The sequence below is a fragment of the Peromyscus californicus genome, unplaced genomic scaffold, assembly GCF_007827085.1.
Source record: "Peromyscus californicus insignis strain IS unplaced genomic scaffold, ASM782708v3 Scaffold_17__1_contigs__length_78620276, whole genome shotgun sequence".
In the NCBI taxonomy this organism is placed as follows: Eukaryota; Metazoa; Chordata; class Mammalia; order Rodentia; family Cricetidae; genus Peromyscus; species Peromyscus californicus.
Genome location: NW_026294469.1, coordinates 42,192,242 through 42,215,735, shown reverse-complemented (window position 1 = coordinate 42,215,735; position 23,494 = coordinate 42,192,242). Strand labels below are relative to the sequence as shown.

The 23,494-nt window shown below is 44.0% G+C and overlaps 1 protein-coding gene across 1 annotated transcript in view; it reads right to left on the bottom strand.

Moving 5' to 3' along the window:
- The window catches only part of Prdm6 (PR/SET domain 6), a 104,835-nt gene that overhangs the window by 3,432 nt on the left and 77,909 nt on the right, over positions 1 to 23,494 (bottom strand). The window contains 2 exon segments of the mRNA XM_052741460.1: positions 3,768 to 3,944; positions 12,830 to 13,172. Coding sequence (XP_052597420.1) covers positions 3,768 to 3,944; positions 12,830 to 13,172 — 520 coding nt within the window.

Sequence of the window (23,494 nt, the reverse complement as noted above, 5' to 3'; positions counted from 1 at the left end):
TCCTCTGTAACTGTAGGGGCTGATTGGACAGTATGAACTGAAGCATCACAAAATGATGTAAAGTTCTACTACACAAAAAACCTGCAAGAATATTTCTGTGCATCTGCCATGTGCCATAAAATACTTGAACTGGACCAAACTGTCTAGGGCTTCATACTTGGTAAATGCTTGGTGTGTCTTTTCAGATTTACTTTGAGTATTGTCTACATCTTGCTTAAATATTGGACGTACTTTGGAATTTTCTTTTGTTTCTTTATTCTGAGCCAAACTCCCTTTACTGAAGGCAAAAACATCATGGTGTATATTTTCCCTGGCTTCTAAAAAAAATGGTAGAGGGGATCTCCTATGGTGAGTCCTGGCCTGCCCACACAGCTTCTCAGGTCAAATAAATCCCCTCCCCCAAACCTTATGAAATCTCATTTAGCACAAGCCAAGGAGAAATGAGTCCTCATTGCTAGCCCTCCGACATCTCTACCAACCACCCTTCCTGCAGTACAGTGCCTAGCCATTGCTATTAAAAGACATGATCTCCTGCGTCTGCTCCTTGTTTCCCATGACATCAGTCTCATAGAGCAAACTCAACTCCAAAGCCTTTGGTGCAGTCTGATTCTGATTGTTTTCTTGTGGTTTGCTTTACCTTAGAAATCCCACGTCTTCAGCCTCCACTAGCTGTTGACAGGCTCAGGGTCTACCTTGAACTTAGGACATGGGTTCTTCTAGGGAGGTTTCAGCTAATCAGATGTGAGGCAAAGCCCGCAAGCATTCTAGCTCCACAATACCACTGCTTATCTGGCCACCTTGGGAGGCCAGCATTCTTTGTGTCCTTCCAGCCAAGTTCTAAGCAGCAGAGGTAAGGATGATAAAAGAGCTTTTCCTGACCCAACACCTGGAGATTTTGAGAAGAGTCAAAATCCTTGGGTCAAGGAGACAATTTGGCAATGGAGACACTTGGGTCATCTACTTGGAAGTTGCATTGGGCGCTCAGTTTAGGTTTGCGCATCTTTACAAGATTCTTTTCAGCCTCTGCAACATTGTTTAAGCCAATGCCCATTAGTTGAAGTAGTAAAATTAACTGTAGTGGGGAAACCATTTTTATTGACTAGTCTGCAACAAAGAGTTTTTTAATGTTTGTTTTATAAGCTTGTAAAAGGATATCTTCATAATATTTACAAATGTCCATGGGTTGGATATCCATGGGCTGGGTTAGAAGATTCTCAAACTTCCTTGCAATAATAGAATCCCGAAAGACCTTGTATACACTAAAGGATTTAGCTTTCCATTTCCTAGAAGATGTTTAAATCTTGCAGTTTCAAAATAAGCATACACTCATCTCTCCTCTGGACATATATATTTGATCATTTTAAATGCCTCAAATATGAGAACATACGGCTATTTTGCTAAAAGTAAGAAGAAAACAGATGAAAACAGCCAGATAGAATGTTATCCAACAACCTGGCTGCTTTATGATCTTTTGTTCAGTTGTTTTTTCCAAATGAAAGCAGGCATGAACGAAACAATACTGTTGGAAAGGAGGGAAAACACGACCACTAAAACATTTCAAATATTAATCTGATGAATTAAAATTAAGTTAAGATGGCAACTCTATTGGAAACATGACAAAAACAGGATGTTAAAGAAAAAAATTGAGTGGAATCAACGAGGTTACACATAAGTAACACCTTAACATTAATAGAAATCTATTTCCCATCTTGACCCTGAAACCGCTTCAATTAATTACTAAAATCTATTTACACTGCAACAGGATAAAAATCAATCTGATTGCTGGCACTGAATCCATTTGGTGCCCTCTCTAATATGAGGGACCAATGGGATCCTCGATCCTCCCAAACTCTCAAAAAGGCATAGTTACCTTCTACCTCCAGAACAGTGACAAAGACAGAATCTGTGAGCTCCTGGGAATCAGACCTGAGTGTGGTGACAACATCCATCAGGCAGGTCACAAACACCCAAGACAGGGAATTTTATAGATAGGGACAAGCCAACTCGCCCCTCAGAAAGGTGGCCTCTTTGGACTACTGCAGCCTACAAGGATAGAGCTTGGTTAGTATATCGTAAGGTTGATTTTAGGTGCCATCCTGTCCCACTTAGGCCAAAGACTTTATGTGGTAAACAAGCACACAGACAAGAATAACCAATGTTTTTACTATTAATATAACCAATCAAACCATTAAAGAGCGTAGTTGACAATGATAAAGTGGCTGGAAAGATGGCCCAGCAGGTAAAGGTGCTTGCCACTGAACCTGACAACTTGAATTTGAGCCTCAGGACCCACCCGGCAGAAGGAGGGAACCAACTCTTCCAAGCTGTCTTCTGATCTCTACACATATGCCATCCAGACACACATACAAATAATCAATTAATTAACAATTTTAAAGGAATGGTAGGTAGAGATAAAACATGGCAACCTTTTATGAGCCCCTCCCTTGTTTGACAGATCATTGAGGCAGGCGGGACCCAGACCAACAGGTCACTGTTACCATGAGCTGTACCCAGCCTTAGGATGGACACAGAGTAGGAAACTACTTGGCTAAGTCTGAGCAAGGAGTTAGTTTAGTCTCCTACCGACAGAATCATTTCCTGTCCTGCTTTAGGTGAATAAGGGTAGACATCTGTGTTTTTAAATTTTCTTTCCCAAGTAAGGAAAGCTAGCACAGCAAATGAGTAGAAATGTAAAGGCACAGAGGGAAAAGAGTTCATCGGGTCAACTGTTCTGAGACCAGCAGCCTGATGTGTGCAGGTTCCAGGACTCTCCCTGCCGTTTGAACTACTGGAAACAGCCTCTTCTCCCTTGTATGTACCGCAAACTCCTGCTGATCCTTTCCTATATATGTTAAGCATTGTATCCCACACAGATCTAATGGTAACATTTCTCTGATACTCCTCAACAATGTACATACATGTCTTGTCATACTTTTCATCCTTTGTTGTAATAATGATTGATTGAACTTCCCCTCAGAGTATGAGGTCTTCAAAGTCAAGATGGGAAGAGGCTGAGTCTCATTCACTTTTGTATCTCTTTGTGCCTAGCAGGACGACCAATGGAAAAGCAGGCATTTATTCTTATTGAATGAACACATATGGATGGATGGATGGATGGATGGATGGATGGATGGATGGATGGATGGATGGATGGGCCATTTTGCATAGTTCAAATATCTGCTGCTTTGATGAATGGACTATAGGTTGAAACAAAATCTTGCTCAAATGCCATTACCCACAGTCTCTGTATACTGCAAAAGTCAATATGCCCTTTGTTTTTGTTTTAATTTTCATCAACCTGATGAAATAAGCAGTAACATTCATTAGAATTCTGAAGGGTTCATACTCTCCAAGAGGATTACTCAAGCATCCTAGACTGTGACCACCTTTCTCATGGTTATGGGAGCTTGCCGATAGCCATGAGATCTCGGCATGACTCCTAAATAGAGTTCAGATTTACAGATCCACAGGTAGACTACTGAAGTTAGTTACTTATACCTTCTTTCTTTACTGATGAGAAAACAGGCCCCAGAAGATCATCTCATGTCTGAGACTGCAAACCTTGGGCCAGGACCAGTGTATAGCTTTCCTGACTTCATTGTCCAAATGTCAGTCACGAAACCCAAGAGAGTCTCTTATAGCATGGACACCAACCTTATTAGTAGCCTTCTCCACCAGCTGGGCTGAGCTGGGAAAGGTGTGCCCATGTATCAGCCAGCACCCAAGAAAGATAAGAAGAAGAGGGTGGACAGCTGGCCACGACTTACTTGAAGGGCTTTTCTCCAGTGTGGGTCCGGATGTGGTTATTGAGAGTTGTGGCCCCAGCGAATGCACGACCACAGTAGCCACACTTGAAAGGTCTGTCGCTGGAGTGGGTGACCACGTGGTTCCTCAGTTCTGACGGCTGGGAAAAGGACTGGGAGCAGTGGCCACACTGGTAGGGTCTGCAACAGACAGAGAGTGACTGGTCATGGTGTCCTGTGTCGGTCAGCACTGTGGGGAAAAGGGATGGGACTTCAGCGACGTTCAACCAAGGACTGAGTTTAGAGCGCTGGCCTCTGAGTTCTACTCCTTGTTGCCACAGGGACAAACTTCACAGAGCTGATGAGACACATCACAAACGAGCATTCCCTTCCTGCGTTAATCACCCTGTTTCAGGAACGGCCATTTGCATGTCTTGATCTCCTCACCAGCAAATACCGGCGTATTTTTGTAAGCTTTATAGACATAAGCATGGGATTAATTAAGGCAAACAGTATAAAAGAAAATACATAATTGTCTTTTATGGTTCCATAGTATCCTCTCCTTTTCAAAGTGCTTTAAAATCAATTATCTAGTTTAATCTTTACAGTAATCCTCTGAGTGGGGCATGGAAAGCCGTTGCTATTTTCATGGTTTTGGCACAGACAACTGAGGACAAACTGTCCTTAAAGGATGAGATGTTGATGCCAAGGTCATCATAGGGTGTTTGAACCTTATTCCAAGTGTTAGGGAAATATGGGCACGTGGCCAAGTTGCATGCACACTTTAATAAATGCTAGACTGCCTTGGGGTCTACCTAAGATGAACCCAGACCTGCCAGATGGGTCTCTTTGAAAAAGAAATCCCAACTTCTCACCTATCCCATTTATCCACAGAGTCCTGTTTTTCTGTTTTTTGTTGTTGTTGATGTTGTTTTAATGTCTATGCTGAGTGCCTGCATGTATGTAACCACATGTGCATCTGATGCTCACGGAGTTCAGAAGAGGGTGTCAGATCTCCTGGAACTGGAATTACAGATGGTTGTGAGCTGCCAAACCCAGGTCCTCTGCAAGAACAGCAAGTACTCTTAACCACTGAGCCATCTCTCCAGCCCCGTGAGTCTTGTTCTTGAATTTTACCTCCTCTGCTGAATCTACTTGCAAGGAATGATGGATGGCAGCAAGAAATGACAACTGTCACCATGCTTGTAGGGAGGTGACTGTGATTCAAAAGCCAATGGGAGGAAGCTGGGACAAATACCTGGTAATTAGCAAGATTATCAGCACACACATTTCCCAGCTCATGAGAAGTAAATCAGTCTCGGGTTTTCATAAAATAGATTAAATTTCCGTCAGAAGTTCTTCTGCCTACTTAAGCAGAATCCAGTGAGTGATAGGAAAGGTGAGGAGTTGTCCCTATTCAAAGCTACTTCAAATCATCTCCTGACAGGGTTCTAATTTGTTTCTCAAAATTTTTTTCAGGAAATTAATAATCTGCCTTGAAGGATCCCCACTGCACTCACGAAGTAAGCCCTGGTTTGCCGCGCAGATGTTGTTGGCTGCATTTAGGAAGCCAATGGCAAAGGCAGACTTAATTGCTCTGCCATTAGCAAATACAGAAACTCCAATGTCCAGACACCCAACTGAAGGGTTGGGAGACAATGGTGACCGAGCATGTACAACAATTCAATTAAGTGCAAAATAAAGTGTACCCTCTCATTTGTCAACTGAAGTGCTTAATTGCGGCTACTTGCCTCACTGAACACAAATACTATTATTTTACCAGGCTTCAGCACACTGAGCACTGATTGTAGAATTTTTTAGCTTGATTAATAGTCCAGCATTGGTCAATAACTCAATACTATACAATTTTAATTACTTACATTTAGAAATCTATCTAACTGCTCTCAAACAGGTTTCAAAGAAATACGTAAGAGCCCTTGGAAAGGAGTTTATCAAGCTTGACAAATTGCACATGCATTTTATTATAATTATAAAATAATGCTTTGAAGGCCGTTAAAATTGCCTGCAGAGGAAAATATCCTCCTGGCAAATCTATTCTTGGCAGTAAATGTTGACCTTAAAAAGAGTTCTCAAAAAATAGTTCTCTGGGGATGAAATTTTTATATGCTATTGAGGATCATAAACAAAATAATACATTAATATATGCTATATTCACTGACAATTGATTTTTCTAATAGTGAAGGGACCATTAACATTTATTAGCCTCTGGTTATCTATTTTTAATAGCTATCACTATAAACAATAAGCCACTAAATAAAACCAATTAATCTTTTCCTTTTTTTTCTAACCTTTCTGTCAAAAGTTGGGGTGATTTATTTCTTGCAGTCAGAAGTCAACCCGTCCTTTTTATGCTGATAGTCACAGTGGCAGAGGTTCACAGAGCAGATTTGAAAGGCTGATGTCGAATTCTGTCATCAAGGGAAGATGGTGGAATCAAAGAGCATCATTTCTGCCCAGGACCAGCCAGAGAGTATTTGCTAGGGATCCAGTGGCTTGTGTGAACTGTCTTTAAAAAGTTATCACTTGAGACGTGAGACGTGTGTGTGTGTGTGTGTGTGTGTGTGTGTGTGTGTGTGTGTGTGTGTGTGTGTGTGTGTGAGAGAGAGAGAGAGAGAGAGAGAGAGAGAGAGAGAGAGAGAGAGAGAGAGAGAAAGAATGAGTCTGGACAAGCATCTGTGGCTGCCATCAAATTCCCTGGAGCTGGAGTGACAGTCATTTGTGAGCTATCCAATACGGGTGCTAGGAACCAAACTTGGGGTCCTCTGAAAGACCACGCACTCTCACCCACTGGGCCTTTTCCCCAGCCACTGTGACTCCGTTTTAAAAACTACGTGGAACACACCTTGGCCAAATGGAAGTGCCTGGAATAGGAAAGGTGAGTTCAACTTCAAGCTCTGGTTCCAGTCAGCTATGGGATGTTGGCAAGTCCCTCAACTTCACCGGCCTCTCTCTTCACATTCACTTAGAAAGGGGATAAATTCACCTGGGTGCTCTTTCCTATACCATCATGTTTTCCTGCTGCTTTAGGGAAAATGACCAATGTCCCCCAAAGATGCTTGTCAATCACAGCATCACTAATGTGATGCCTCCTTGCATGAGGGTTGCAGCTAGCTCCCTGCATATGGAAGACTCCCACTCTTCCTCCCTGTCCCTCTCCCTCCCTCTGTGTGTATATACTCTAAAACATGGACAATCTTAATGCTTTGGTAAAAACTTGAGAATTTTTGAATAACAAGAAAATCTTGTATCAAAATGTAGGCACAAACTCTGATTTAATAAATTTCACAAAGCAAAATTATATGCTTTTATTTTTAGGTACCGTACAGTGACTTCAGAGCATCTACTGACATTCATCTTGGCAGACCCTAATTCTATTAATATGAAGATTTGGATCTTAAGTGAGCTCTTGTTACTGTAACAGTCTCTAACAGTCTAGAAATGTATAGAAAGTGGAGGAGTCATGAGGATAAAAGTTGGGCCTGGGCTACACAGGAAGACCTTGTCTCAAATAAAAATAAACAAACAATACCAAAGAAGTTGGGAGTGGTGGCACACACCTTCACTAGAGAGACAGAAGAAGGCAGTTCTCTGTGAGGTCCAGGCCAATCTGTTCTACATGGCGAGTTCCAAGATATCCAAAGAAAACAAAAAACCCACAGAAGGTACAGAGTTAGTCGTTGATGGTCTTTTAAGTCTTGTGTTCTTCTATTTTCAGATTTTCCTTTAAAAAATGACTAAATGAGGACAGACCTGGCATTACAGGCCTGTAAACACTGCTTCTTGTCAGACTGATACAGGAGGATCATGAGTTCAAGATCTGCCTGTGCTACAGAGCAAGTTCAAGACCAGCCTGGTCAACTTACTGAGACGCTGTCTTAAAAAACAGTAAAATGGCCAAGAATATCAGACAGGCTCTTGTTCAATCCCCAATACTCGTGAAGGAGGGGGAAAATGATCAAAAAGTAATTTTAAAAATGATTGTAGTTAATATTTAAATATGGATATAGGAATACATTAAAAATAGAAACATACTTTCTAAGGAAAGAATCTCAGGAAATTACAATTTCTTTTGGAACAACTGGCCACAGGAGATTAGAATATGGGTGCATATTTCTAAAGCCATATTTAAGCTACACCAGAGGAACTTCAGAACAGAGTAAGTTGCCATTTCCAACATGTCCCTTAAATTTTTGGAAGGGGGTTGTGTCCGTGTGTGTGCATGTGGCAGCCTTGAGGTCAACCACTGGTGCTGTTCTCAGGAGCCATCCATCTTTTCTTCTTTGAGGCAGCCTGCCACTGGTACCCAAGCCTCCCTGATTAGGCGAGGCTTCAGTCTCTGCCTCCCTAACACTGCGATAATGGCGTGGGCCACAAGGCCCAGCTTTTTAGGTGGGTGCTGATGATGGAGCTCAGGTCCTCACACTTACATGGCAAGCACTTTACTACCCGAACCCCAGCACCTCCATTAATTTCCCAAAGCCTGGCAAAGTTAGTTATCAAACTTTTGGATAGACTCCATTTTAACTCTAAAATTGCATCTCCATTGGATGTATCATACCAGAAAAGCACATGTGGATACATCCATGGGTGTTTTGCGCCACTGGGTCCAGGATCTGACATCATTGCATTTGGGAAGCGTATTTCAAAAGCACTTGGTTCTCCCAACTCATCATGCACATACAGCCTCCCGTCATTTTCAAAGCAAACCCAGAGGGATAGCATCTCACAGTGCACAGCTCTGTGGAGCTGCGGGGAGCTGGGTGGGATCTAAAGCCAGGAGGTCAAGAGTGGAGACTGTCTAAAGCTGCACGAACTGATACAGGGCCGATAGCTATGAGGAGCAGCTGAGCCTTTCAATGGTGCATTATTTTGCTTCATTTCCATTAACAGAGATTGAAATAGCTTCATGTGGCTAATTCCAACACAGGAAAACTTGAGCTTCGGGAAAAACTAGAAAGTGCTACATACACATTTATAAAATAACTGAAAAGGACAACGTGTGGGTGGATTTACTTAGCATAAATCAACACTGGTGGACTTTTAAGCAGAAAGAAAGCAGTGAGACCATTCCGTTCATCTCCTGACGTTCTCTCTGTCACTGGTAGCTCCTCTGCCAAAGATTACGCCAGTAAAATGTGCAATTCATTTGCTTTGAGTCTGTAATTGGTTTGGTGTACATAGGAAAAGGATGAAACATTTAACAAAATTAAGCGTGGTTTGGTTTTAAATTATTAATCCTCCTTTGATTTTCCTTTTATAGCATGAAAAACCTCTAGGATAAAAGTTGTTCACTTGGGGCTACATCCTCTCCTTGCTCCGTGACAGGCAATGTAAGCTCAAATCTCACAAGACTTGAGAGGGGCCCTGCTTAAGTCACTGCCAGCCATGTGGAGGCAGAGAGAACCGTCGGGAAAGTGTTGGAAGTGTACAACCAAAGAGTCCACAGAACACTGGAAAGGAGAAAGATGATCTTAGCACTTGCATGGCAAGGGGCAGAATACAAGAACAAGACACCCTCTGAGACTCTGTGGTGGTGACGTCCAGGCTCCTCCCAAAAGGAAGCACCATCCAGCACCATCCTTTTCTATTAGAGTCAATGGTGCTCAAACACAATTGCGAACAGCTGATGGTGTAGGAGATAAAGGCAGACTTTCTCCCATGGGGCACCAACAATCAAAAGAGGAAAAAAAAGGTGTAGAGAAAAGAGAGACAGCAAAAAGAAAGAGTGGTATAAAATAAAGATACGCACTATAAATGCATTCTCTGTGAAAACAAGAACATTCAGGAAATAATCAACTGTGATCAAAGGCTTCGCTCACCCATTCCCGGAGTCCCCTCCCTCCCAACCTTATTGAGAGTTTCTGCAGCAGAAGAAAACAGAAGAGAAAGGGGATGAGAACCTCCTGGTCCCGGCAACAGTAAGCCAAGTTGCCCTGGCTCGGGCAATACGCTTATATAGAAATTCAAATGCTTACAAACTGTGTAAACAGAATCTAGGTTGGTTGACATTCCAACAACTACTTACCTGTGGATCACCCACGGACGTGGGGAGGAGTTGGTAGCCCGAGAAAAGGAAGAAGATGTGGGGATCTGTTGGCTTCGTATCAACAGAATGAAATCAAGAAAGCGAGCAATCCATGGCTTGTGGACCTTCATGGATCTTTTTTCTCTTTTGCTCTGACTCTTACTTTGTCAGATCAAACTAATTTTTCTCCTGCATTCGCTATGTGTAAGTCAGAGATGAAAAATGATGCCAACACCACTGGGTAGCCACAGACCTCCTCTTTACACTTTTGGATGGTACCCCACGTGAAAAAGATCACAGATATAGAGCATACATTCTCTTTGATGAAGATTCAAATGTCTGACATTTCAAGGCCAAATACTCTGCAGATTGAAAAATGATTTGGACCATAGATGCAGGGACCTGCTCCAAATTTGGACCTGTTTACCTTCTTACTTTGTTGTCTGGCCTCTGTTCCTAGTGAGATTTTTCTTTAGAGTTTCCCACTGAGTTTTCAAGGAGAGGGAAAATGTTTCTGTTAAACTATTTTACTGTTCAGTTGGCCCTCCCTATATGTGGGTCTCTAATCAACAGAGATAGAAAACTACTCCAAAAACATAACGTGCCTGCATGAAATACATGTAGACTTTTCTTGACAGTAGTCCTAAACAATACAAATTATTTACATAGTATTTACAACTGTTTGGGATATTATTATGATTGATTTAAAGATAATTTAACGTATACAGGAGCATCTGCATAGGTCATCTGCAAATTCCACATCTTTCAATGTAAGGAACTTGAGCATAGATTTTGATATTGGTAGGGGTATGAGGGCCATCTGGCTATGGATGAGTGGGTACAACCCGCCCAAGACAAATGCCCAGCTGTGAAGCTTGTCACCAAAGAATATATGCCTATTTAGCAGAGCTGTGTCTCCACACACATAACAGGTAAGTTTCCAAAGTCAGCAACCATTAGGAACAAATGTGATACCCACATCACATTTATGGAGTTCTTGACATTTCTCCTATTTAGCTTTTCCTTGTGTGGTTAGAGATTGTTTGAGAGCATCTCCCTGTCTCCAAAGTCTAAGGGTAAAAATAAATTATTCATCTTGCATGAACTTAGTAGATAAAATGACTAGGCATTTCCCTCTATTTCATCTTCAAAAATCATCTCAGATTGATGACGTAATTCAACCCCCCGCCATGGTTACTAAGAAACATTGCACTGTATTACGCTGTCCTTAAAAAGTCTCCCTTTCTTCAAGTCATGGCTCTTAACTATAACTTATTAATTAATGATGTCAACTACTGCTCATGTTTTCACCAACAAAGCACAGGGACAAATTAAGAACCCACTTCCTAAGTAATATGGTCACTCTAATCATTAGCCTTGATCGTAAACACCTATTACGTCACCTCATCTGAGACTTTCCCCCACCACTTCTGGGTGCTAAGTCACATGAACCTATCAGGATCTAGCACAGAAGGGGGCTCATACCACCTAGGGATTTACCAGCCACACTAAATTTGCTTACAATCATCACTGGCCTTAACAATCTCCCTGGGAGGTATTTTGTGCATGTAATTGTCCTTTGCAAATAATACACCCATACACCTGAACTTACTTTTTATGAGAAGACTTTAAATGTATCTTTGGTCTTGAAATGATGTATAAGCTGAGAAAGACACATATTGGGGCTATATGTATGCCTGCAAACTTTTAAGAAAAGCCTTTCTGCATGGGAGAGAAATAGAAAATGTTCCAGTTTTTATATTTCACCTCCACAGCACAAGTGTGTTGCTGAGCACCTAGACACAAATGTCTTAGCCCTAAAGTAAATGTTTCCATATTGATTAGTTACGGTAATGCTTGAGGCTAAGCAACGAGTCCCTAGATTGACACAAATAAAAATGTGTACAGATGTGAATGTGTACAAATACCCTGAAGCTAAGATTAGAATATGCCCACCCCTTCTACCACACTTCCACCCCCTTGTCCTTTCCTGGGATCTCCCACGCATGCTGCCGTGTGGTGCAGAGCTAAGAGAAGAGTTGAGTGTATGCATTATGAGGCAAACAGTCATGTGCCCTGCTTTGTTAAGGTTCATGAGTAGCAAAATTAAGAAAACAATTCGGGAATCCTGCTTCCAAATGTCTAATCCTTGCCCTTAAAAATTATTTTTGACTTTTATATTCAAGGTGAATTTTTCTCTAGGCTATTCTTGGATATTTGGGTTTTAATTAAGTTCTCGTAGGATGTGAAGGAGAGATAAAACACAGGCAGCCTTCCTATTGAATTAATTTGATCTTTGTCTTTTACGCTCCCCGCTATCCAGACTGTCAAATAAACCAGTTTTGATTCATAAATAATAGTTCCATTATATCTACTGGGCCACTCGTCAGAGTACCTGAAATTTTAATTCACTTGTTCAGCTAAATTTCATCCTCAGTTCATGGCCATAAAATTCCGTATTGACAAACTTTCAAGCCAACTTTGACTCTGAGGTATCTAGTCAACATTTTTCTTCTGTGTGGATATTAGTTTATTGAATAAGTGGCATCTGTTTTCCTCCGTATCACTAGCCGAGTGGGTATTTCCTTTTGACAGGTCTGCAGGATTTATGGGTTTGCATGCTCTGAAGAAAAATAGTACTAAGCAAAAAATTCCAATTCATTACCTCTTAGTACTTAATTAAGATCATACTCACGGCACACTGGAGGTGAACTCTGAAATGGCTGTGACAGCCGTCCGGCAGCCAGCTATATTATCTTTGGAAGACAGAGGGGATTCTGATTATCCTGACCTCATTTTCCACCCCGGATATTCATAAATGTTCCTTCTCTTTTGCTCCCTTTTAAACTTGGACATCACTGTTGGGATAGTGAGCGCAGACGCCTCTCAGAGGCCACCAACCTGTCTGTGCAGCCTTCAAAAATGATGGAGGCACCGCTGAGGCCTGACACAACTCTGAGACCTTCCAGCCTGCAGGCAGGCGTCTCTAAGCAGTGGCTTTCCCCCAAGGTGCTGCAGGAAGGCAAGCCCTGGGCCTCACCTGTCCGGGTTCTGTGTGCATACGTGCATCTGCAGGAGGATTCGTTGCGTGAAAGTCTTAAAGCACTGGCCGCACTTCCAAAGGTGCCAGTCGCTGAACTCTGAGTGCAGCTGGCTGGTGGAGGTTGGGCTGGCCAGGACCCGCTGATTCTTCACGTTGATTTGGTTAAATCCTGCCTCGATGGGCCCAGATTTATCCAAGAGGGTGAAATTCCTGCTGCAGGGAGTCTGTGGGAAAACCACTGAACGCTGCTGGCTGGAGGAAGAAAGCTTACTGCTTTTGTTGAAGGGCTGTAGGGCGTCTTGTCGGCACATGGCTTCCATGACTGTGGAAGGGACGTTCACTAGAACAGTGAGAGTTCAAGAAGGTCAGTTTCGCCAGCCCTTAAATAAACACAGTAACACATACTTCAAAACATCCCTAGTAAACAAACATGTGAAAGCGTGTTTTCCTGGCCCCCAAATTAGTATAATAAGATCATTCGAGGGAAAAAATCAGGCTTATCAAAAATTAATAACTCAGCCAATGCCAGTTTATTAAGCAGCTAGTCTATGCTCAGTGCTGTTCTTGTATGGCCTTTGCCTTCAACATTCACACAGTTATGACTTGAAATATATGAGACTCCACACCGCACCCTGCTTAGAGACCTTCAGATATGAGAGACAGAGTGAGCTGGAGGTGCCCAGAAATGGTGGATCTCACTGCATTAGGTACAGAGTACCAAGGCCTCCCTCCAGGCCTTTCCAGAACAAGATAGGTATTAGCCATGGAGCTGACTGAAGAGCTAAGAGGAGAAGAGATACCTGGATACAGGAGAGCCTGGCAGCTGAGGGGATAGAAGGAGATAGGCTGCCCTAGCAGGTGGGGGATTCTAGCCACTAGTGTTGGGGAAGGGGAGAAATGACAGATCTCAGAGTTCCTTAAATTTACTTTTAAAATTATTTAAGGCCCAGATAATAGACTGAGGCTGGTTTTGAACAGAGGAGGATAAGTCCACTCAGGTTTCAGGGAGGGCTCGAGAGAGGCATGGATAGATGGCTAGAAGAAGAAGGGGCGCCAACAGCTGTGGGGCTTGAGGCTGAAGCCTTAAAATCAGGAAGGCCTAGGCTCCTGTCTGGACTCTGGCTTTTATTAAAGATGGTGATCTTATCGACCCTCTGTGCCCTCTTTCCCCAGAGGTAAAATAAGGACAGTGGTAGCAACACTTCTAAAAATAATAGGCACGTGGCTTGGTGATTGCCTAGATTCGAACTCCACTATTTCCGAGCACTGTGACTGCGGAAAAGCAGCAACATCCAAGCCCAAGGATGTGGTCCTTGGAAACACATGAAGTGGTCACTCTGAGGATTGGGTGAGATCATGCGTCGATGACTTTAGGAAAGAGGCCAGCAATCCCATAGCAATGTTGCTCTGGGGGCCTGGTGTCCTCATCTTTCAGTCTCCTTTCAGGAGGCTAAGGTGTGATGTCAAAGAGTTCATCACAGGACCTGATGTCAAGAGCAGTCACCGTTCTTTGGGTTGTAGGAAGAGACAAGATTAAAATGAGGGAGGTGGTCCTTGCTGGATAGTAGAGTGACAGAGAAGGAAGACATATCAAATAAAAGGCTTCTTTATGGGAGAAATCTAAATCCTTGAAGTTTATTGTTCTTTTAAAAATTTTTGTTCTATTTTATTTTTGACAGGGTATCATTCAGTAGCCTCGAACTCACAGTGATCTGCTTGCCTTGGCCTCTCAGGTACTAGGATTTCAGGTGTAAGCCACCATTCCTGGTTTCTCTTTTTTTTTTTTTTTTTTTTTTTTTTTTTTTTTAGTTTTTCGAGACAGGGTTTCTCTGTGTAGCTTTGCGCCTTTCCTGGAACTCACTTGGTAGCCCAGGCTGGCCTCGAACTCACAGAGATCCGCCTGGCTCTGCCTCCCGAGTGCTGGGATTAAAGGCGTGCGCCACCACCGCCCGGCCCTGGTTTCTCTTTTCAATACCTTACCGTGTTAACAATATTTATCCAGTATTAACTGGTCATGCCATGGGTCTAAAGGTGATTAGAATCTATGCGAAAGGCTTAAACTTTTAAAAAAGTAACTACTAAGTCAAGAATAGATCATTGTTGGTCATTTCAGGAGTCAAAGAGATTAACAATTAGGCAATAATCAGGAGATTAAGATGAGTGGTGGTATATGCTCTCTGATATAGATCCCAGAACATGGGGGGAGGGGGTGGGCAGGTGGATCTCTGTGAGTTCCAGGCCAGCCTGGGAAACACAGGGAAAGACCTTGTCAAAAAATATGCCAAATTTTGAAGATGATTGGCAAAAAGACTGGTGAGGGCAAGAAACAAAGCCATGCATGCTATAGTTATTGATATGGGTATTGACCACTGGCTCAGAACTGTGGCAGGAAACACTGAACTTAGCTGACCCTCCCTCATTACAGGTGGTAAAACGGTAGCCCAACAGGATCCAGCGGCTTGCTTGGCATGACATATCAGCTCACTTGTCCTCAGCACAGCCATAGCTAAGCTTCCTTCACAACATGAGCATCCTCAACTCTCAAAGACAGCGGTAGAGGTGTGGGAACCCGGAAGCTCTGGAAGGAGACAGGTGGATCACACGTGTGGGTACAACTGTGTCACCTGAGTTTCTTCCACAGAACCACATGACCAACAAATCTAGCACAGCGAACAGTCCTGTCTACAGTAACTGAAGCGTACCTCATCTCATCCCAGGGAGGAAAGACACGGCGCTTGGAGTCCCGGAAAGACCCTGGAGCATCGTTCACTGGCTCCTCAGCAGTAGCTTCACAGAGGATTTTTAAAGATCACACAAATCTCTCAGATGGGCCTGAGGTGAGGTCAGGGCTGAGAATCACTGAACTAAGCTGACCCTCCCTCATTACAGGTGGCAAAACGGTAGCCCAACAGGACCCAGCGGCTTGCTTGGCATGACGTATCAGTTAAGGGCAGGCCTAAGCTACAAGCTCTAGCTTTCTGAGTTCCAGAGAATTTCACTTTTGCTTCATAGCTATAACCTCTCTGCTCACTAACTGTGTTTCAAATAGAGAAAGGCCACCTTATGGGTAGTACAGTGCTTTGTGTGTTCCATATACATCAAACTATATATGTTACATATATGTGTATGCCTGTATTCAAATTATATGTCGTCTATTTCATATGTAAAAGTCATGTATCATTTGATCTTCTGAGGCAAAAATCAATATGGAGTTTGTAGACTTTTTTTAGATGTAAAGAAAGTCTTTGTGTTACGTCTTAAGCAGACTCTAAAAGATAAGGGGAAATACGCTGCCATTTTTTTTTAATAAAAAGTAAAAACAGGAGCACTGTCAGAGGTCAGGTGGAGCTCATTTGTTTGACATTTTCACCACTAACACAGGAAGGGCAGAGCACAGAGAAGCCACGAGTCTCTGGTAAGAGTGCGCTCCCGCTGGCCAGGATACTCAGATGGAATGCAAAGAGGAAGGAGGAAGGAATGAAGGGGCCGTAGACGTGTAGAAGAGCCGAGAAACTGGCCCAAGCTTTATAGAGAAAGAAACAGATTCATAGGCCAATGAATTTTTATATTTAATGGTCAATGTCAAGGGAAAAATCAAATCTAGATCTCTAAAAGTTTGCATAATAATCAGAGATGTATGTATCTGGGTGAATATAGTGTAATAAGCAGCATTTGAGTAGTAAAAATGAAGATGACTGAAATAAGATTATTCTCCACTTATTACTTTATTTGTTTGAGATATCATAACACAAATCTGAAACACTTCCTGGCTGTAGGTGGCAAACACGCTCCCTATTCTGTCCTGAGGGTGGTCCTCCATTGTGTTTATAAAATAATTCAGTCTTACTAAATGAAACTGAGCAGATGATTTACAAGAGAGGGGGAATGAAAATTTTTCACAAAAGCGATCGTATTTGAAGTCTAGCCATTCCATGGAGTCCTACACACTTCCACAGAACCCTCAATGTATACATGTCTGTCTTAAAAAGAGAACATTTTAGAACATCCTCCCGAATGCCAGCCTCACCGGCCACACCAATGAAAAACACTAACAAGAAAACGTATCAGCAGGGGAGAGGGGTAAATCGGAAACACTATCTCATGGAAATCCAAGAGAGGCGATTCAGATGAGGCCTGAGGACAGCAGCTAAGTAATATAACAAGAAACATAAGTGGTTTCTGCATTCGAGGACACTGAGCTAGAGAGCCCCCTCAGTCTATGAAGACACAGATGCAGAGAGAGGGGGGCTGCCCAGAAAGATGGAGCCAAGCGAAGACATCAATCCATCCCATCTGGATAGCTAAAACACCTGCAGGGGGCAGTGGGGGGGGCGGGGAGGAAACTTCAGGATCCATAAAATCAAGTCTTACTTCACCCCACCTGCAAAATACTTACTGAGCATCTACTACATGCTGACTGGTGGGCGTGTAGGGGGACAGGCAAGCTCACTGCCCCTCCGGCTGTGACATTTGGACAGATAGGAAGGTGGTATTTTTACAGGCATTTACTTGGCTTCAATTCTTAAGTTCTACTAATTGGGTCATTACAATTGTAAGGCACTGACATCCAGAGTTAGAGCAAGAAAATATGTTCATTCTAGAAGTGAGAAAGTGCAGGGCTGCAAGAAAGGAAGAAGGGATGCCAGGAAGCTGGGCCTCTGAGCCCTGAAGGGACACATTCGAGGGTGCGGAGGGAGGAAAGGACAGCGAGGGAGCTGGTATGGCAGCAGCCGCAGTCCGTGTTGTGTGACAGGGAAGGAACGGAGCGCTACAGGAACCGGAAATGTGTCAACATGGCAAAAGAGGGGACAGATGTGAGGCTGCACCTGAGGCTGGAGAGAAAGGTGGGTACTGCCTGCACCTGTGGGAACTGGAAATGGGTTGGGCTACTGGGCAGCCAGGGGTCTCCAGCCCACTAAGTAACAGCTTAGCAAGGCTAAGCTCTTGGGGTCTTGGGGAGACTAATATCTTAGTTTAGTTTCGTTTGGGGTTGGAAGCTGGGTCTCATTAGACAGTCCTGGCTGGCCTGGAACTTGTGACCATCCTGCCTCTGCTTCCTGAGTGTGGGGATTACAGACATGTGCCACCACACCCAGCTGGATTCTAACGAAAACACCAGGTGTGTGGATGTCGCTCAGTTGGTAGAGTGCTTGCCTAGCATAATCAAATCCCTAGGTTCAATTCCCAACCCCCATAAAATGAGGAATGGTGGCACATGTCTATAAACCCAGCCCTGGGAGGTGAATGCAGGAGGGTCAGAAGTTCAAGATCATCCTCAGCTACATAACAAGTTTAGACAGCTAGGGCTATGTGAGACCCTATCTGAAAATAAATTAATCAGTATGTAAGTTGGAGACTATGTGGAGCTCCTAGCATTCCATACTAAAGAACGACTTATTTAATGGAAGAGCCCTTGTAAGTCTAAAAGAGTTTTGAACCAGAGCTGGAAGGGACCAGATGTTTGCTTTCAGGGTATCATCAATCCACGTTGACCAGTGTGTACCATATGCTGATAGTACATTTGCAAACAGCAGACAGGGAGCCAAACATGGTGGTGTACACCTATAATGCCAGTTACTTGGGAAGGTGAGGCAAGAAGATCAGTAACTTAAGGCCAACAAAGGCTTTCTTGGAAAGGTGGAGACAGGGGAGAAGGTTGGGTGAAGAACAGATGAAAATCAGAGAAAAAAAGAAGGGAGAATGTGTTTAGATGCCTGAAGAGAATACAATTATATTCCTGGAAGAATAGCTAAGAATTTGTCAACATCCCTCATTATCTCTTGGCTCGAGATTTGTATGCCTATAATACTTTTTGGACTTTGATCTACAAGCCCAAACTATCTGTTGATAAAAACAAGTGGATAAACTGGAATTTTTAAAAAAAGCAAATAAGTGAGATTTCACTGTGGCTGTGAGGACACCGAAGAGGTTAGTTACATCACGGTGCAGCCCTGAGTGGACGGTGTAACCCTGGTCAGGACGGTGGCGACAGAGATGAGGATGCATGAGGAACACACACACACACGGGACCTGGAGACAGAGCGTGAGGTGATGTGTCAAGGTTTCTTTCTAGCACAGTCGGATGGCTGGAAGTGAGCCCTGTGAGAGAGACAGATTGTGAGAATGAGCACAACAGCATCATTCACAACACACTGAGGATGAGCGTCCCGTGCAGGGTGGACGTGAAGCATGTTGAGGAGGCCATTGCTTAGCGAGGCCAGGAGTCACCCAAGTCTAGGTCGAAAATATAGACCCCCCCCCCCAAAAGAAAATACAGACCCAAAGGACCTGGGAAACAGAGTCTGGAAGGGAGATTTGGGGGATCTGCGTGGAGACCTCTTAGCCTTTAGGCTGAGATCGAGTGTGGAGTTCTGTGGGGGAGAGTGTTCCTGGGGAGTCTTTGGGGGATCAACATGCGCTAGAGACTGAGCGATGTATGATAGGCGCAGCTAAAGGCGGAGGAGCTTCTGGGGCTGGAATGCTTTCAGAGTCGTCCTCTCCGGGAAAACAGCCAGTCCTTCATGCCTCCACACTGAGTAGCCATTGCATGTAGACCCCCATCCAGTTCAGAGTGCGCTACGGTCAAGGGTGCAGTAGTTCTCCTAGGCTGCTGTAGGTGCTGAAGATGAGCCCATCTGAGAGGTGGCCCCCTCCCACAGGTCCAAGAACTACAGGAGTGGGTGATGATGTTATACAGCAAGCTGTGCTTGCTAGCGGGGCACAGACCACTCCTGGGAGCCAATAAAATCACCTGTCTCCGATATTTCCCTTCCTCCTTCGTCCTTCTCAGGGGTTTTGTTGTCTCCCTTCCGGTGGGTTAAAGATGAAAAGGAATCCCTGTGTGCATTTCTTGTGTTTTCTAGAATTCTACAGGTTTCTTAAGTGTGTGTGTGTGTGTGTGTGTGTGTGTGTGTGTGTGTGTGTACACGTACGCACACGCACTTGGAAGCTAGAGGACAAACTTGTCTATCATTCCTCAGGTATCATCTACCTTTTTTTTTTAATCGCCCTGGAGCTTGCTAGACTGGCTGGCCAGCAGGTCCCATGGCCCCCCTTGTCTCTGCCTCTCCAGCTCTGAGATGACAAGTGTGTACCATCTTGCCCAGCTCCATTGGGGTCCAGGGACCTCGCTCAGGTCCTCATGCTTGCAAGGCACTGATCCACCTCCCCAGCCCTCGGCCAATTTTTGTGTTAGGCTTGACCTGGAGATTTTATTTCTGGCAGGTCGTAATAAAAATCAAGGCCTACACCATTCTATAGCTATAGAACGTGTGCACTGTTTTCACAGTGTCTCAAGATGGACAGTTTCTTGGCCTCTTGGCTGGGAGTCAGCATTCTTCTGGTCTCCATTCAGAGAAAGGATAGGCCCCTGCTATACTCCGACTTGTGTAAGGAGCCCAATCCCAGTGTCTCTCTCTGTATAGGAGGGGTAGGTGCTCTGGCTCCTCAACCTAACACCCTCAGCTCGGGGGCTCTACCATAGCTCCCCCAAGAGGCGCCTTCAATGGGTTTTATGCTTAAGTTGTATGCTAATGAACCTGCTTCTAGCCTCCAAAGCTGGTAGGGACTTGCGTTTCTGCACACCATCACAATGCTTCCTTTCAGGCCTTGCACACACAGATACAGATACCTCTGTTGGATTAAATGGTATCACGGTATCCTAAAGGTCACACAGATAAAGGATCGAGCAGGGCTCTCCTTAGGCTGCACTCCTACTGTCCGTAAGAATAGAGGGGATGAGAGGCCCTGTGCAGAGGTGGCCCTTTTTATTTGCTGCTCTTTGCAAATCAAGAGGAACAGGCCTCCTCCAGGCAGGGTCTAATCCAGGGCAGCTCCCTCATGGCCATCAAGTCTCACATTCGGCCACCTCCGCTTCATACGCTGAGACAGAACAAGCACTAGGAAGACTTGTTTAACGTTTATTCCCAGGCCTTTTTTTTTCTTTCTTTCTCTCTTTTAATTTCCTCTGAAAAGAATACGAACCACTCGGGTCTTTACACTCTGCGGGAGCTAATGCCCCACTGGAAGCTTGGGGCGACCACGCTCCTTCTTGCGGATGTGATCTGTCGACACAAGCCTTCCTTCAGGCTCTTTGAAAGGCCCACGGTGGATGGAGAGGCTCTCACTTCTGGAGCTCTCTTACATTTTTTTAACTATAGTTTTTTAAAAAGAAAACAACACAGGAATTGCTTCCAGAGCCCGGATGCCAGTGTGGAGTACTGTCTCCTCTTTGAGGGCAGGCGGCTTTTGCCGGGCAGTTCATGTACCCAGTGGCCCCACAGCTACATGCCGCTGACAGAGGCAGGCACTTACTGAGCCCCAGGTCCCACTGCACATGATCAATGGAAAGTGTGTATGCTGCATGTTGAAAGAACCCTGGGAAGAAAATGATACTTTTTTAACTGAAAGTGCTTAATAAGTACTATTCACTAACTAAAATCACATTTTCCTTGGATATCTTAGTTCAGTATCCGTTTCATTAACAAAGGGAGATCTGTCTGAAATAATTTCTAATCTCCTCTTATAATTGTGATAGAAGGTCTCATCTTTATCCAGTGTACTTTTACTTTAACTCTGTGTGTGTGTGTGTGTGTGTGTGTGTGTGTGTGTGTGTGTGTGTGTGTGTGACAGGCACAAGTGTCAGAGGACAACTTTCAGGCATCTGCTTCTCCACTTCCACCATGTAGGTCCTGGGATGAAATGCAGAGATCCGCCAGGCTTGGTGGTGCCCTAACCTGCTGAGGCATCTCCCCAGCCCAACACATGTAATCGCATGCTTTGCGCACGGCACTATAAAGAAGTGTGTTTGACGAGAGAGTCTTTGATCTCAAGGAGCTCCTTTTTGAGACCTAATTTATTTTTTCACCAGCAAGGTGTGGTAAAAATCATCTTAGACTTGCTGATCTGTTGAGATGATTTGAATGACTCGGGGTGAGGAAGCCTATCTGTTAAATTCCCTGCCATGCCTCTTCATACATCTGCATGTCTAAGTCTCATGAATATTTTCTTAGCACAGAATAAGGAACCCTCATCACAAAGCACTCCCTGGCCTCTCTGTGATCAAATGGAATGAGACTCTATCTCAGAATTACAATTGAAGTCATATTTATCCCCTCACTATCTGATGAAGCCTTCCGGTTCTTGGGTGGCCAATCACATGACAGATATATGGCTTTGAGACAGGAAGTGAAATAAAAATTCCCATAACACCCTTAGGGGAAAGAGACATTGTCACCATTAAGCCTTTTAGACGATGACTTAATTCTCTTTAAACTTCCCTCAATCCTTACTGAGAACTCGGAACTGATTCCTGAAAGGGGCAACCTAGCTTTCCTACTGAAGCCACAAACTGTACACCGTTGTGATTTCAGGAGTGAAAATGGCATAGCATGCCCTGGCAGAGTTCACTTAACACTCTAGTCAGAATCCTCAAGAATGCTTCATACAGGTGCAGCTGCCAGAGAAAGGCCTGAACACAAACGGTGTGCTGTTCCAAAGAGCACATTTTTAACGACACTATGGCACTGAATCTGAACACCATTTAGTATACTCAGATCGCTGCCAGGTGGTTGTCAATGGCAAATAGACAGCAAAATGCCCTACCTGCAACCCCAGTCACCTCCATGCATGTGGTAAAAACAATGTATGAGCATACGACTTCTACTCCAAAGACCCAAGCAGGCATGGCAATTCCTATGTGGCCATCCCACACTTTCTATTTAGATAGACTAGAAGACTCAGTTATCCTAGACACCTTTTACTGGGTACCTAAAATGTCAGAAGATGCTGTTGGCCTTACTTTCAAAATGTGCCTCATGTCCAATTAACTTCTCACCACCTCCATCACTCCCACGCTGGTCCACACCTCCATCATTTCTCCCCTGGTTTCTACAAGAGCCCCTGAGTTCTACCTCACTGTTCATGTTGCAATCTACACTCAAAAGACAGAGGAATCCAACTACAACTTCAGTCAGACCATCTCACTACTGCACAAAACTCCATTCCAGACCCATCACCAGGCTCACAGAGCAAAAGGCAGGGGGTCCTCACAGGGAACCAGATACATGGCCCCCCATTTCACCCATACCTGACTTATCTTCTGCATGTCACTCACACCACCATACCCAGGGCCAACTTCTGGGATGCTCTTCCACATGCAAGGGACATTTCCATCATGAGGCTCTTAGGGGTTTAGTCCAACAGCCTGTAATACTCTTCTCTAGAGCAGCATGTGACTCAATCCCTCACCTCCTTAAGTCTTCCGTCAAAGGCTAGCTTGCCAGTGGGGACCACTTCAAGTCATTCCCTGAATCCGCAGCCCCACACTCCTAGCACACATCCTTTTTCTGCTTTAGTACCTCCACAGCACACTACTGTCTGTGTAAATATGTAAACATTTAATTACATATTTACGGCACCCTGTCCCTAGACATAAGTTCCATGAGGGTAGGGTTTCTTGACTGTTTTCTTCCTTCTGCATGTGTGGCACCTAGCAAAGACTGGCCCATAGTAGGTGATCAATCCAAATAGGAATTAATGACTGACTGAACGATGAGCTGTACTTCAGAACTCTGGGCCTTCATGTGCTTACATCCACACATTCCTCAACACACAACACAGCATCTTCAGAATGTGTACCAGGTTGTGGTCAAGGAGGAAAGA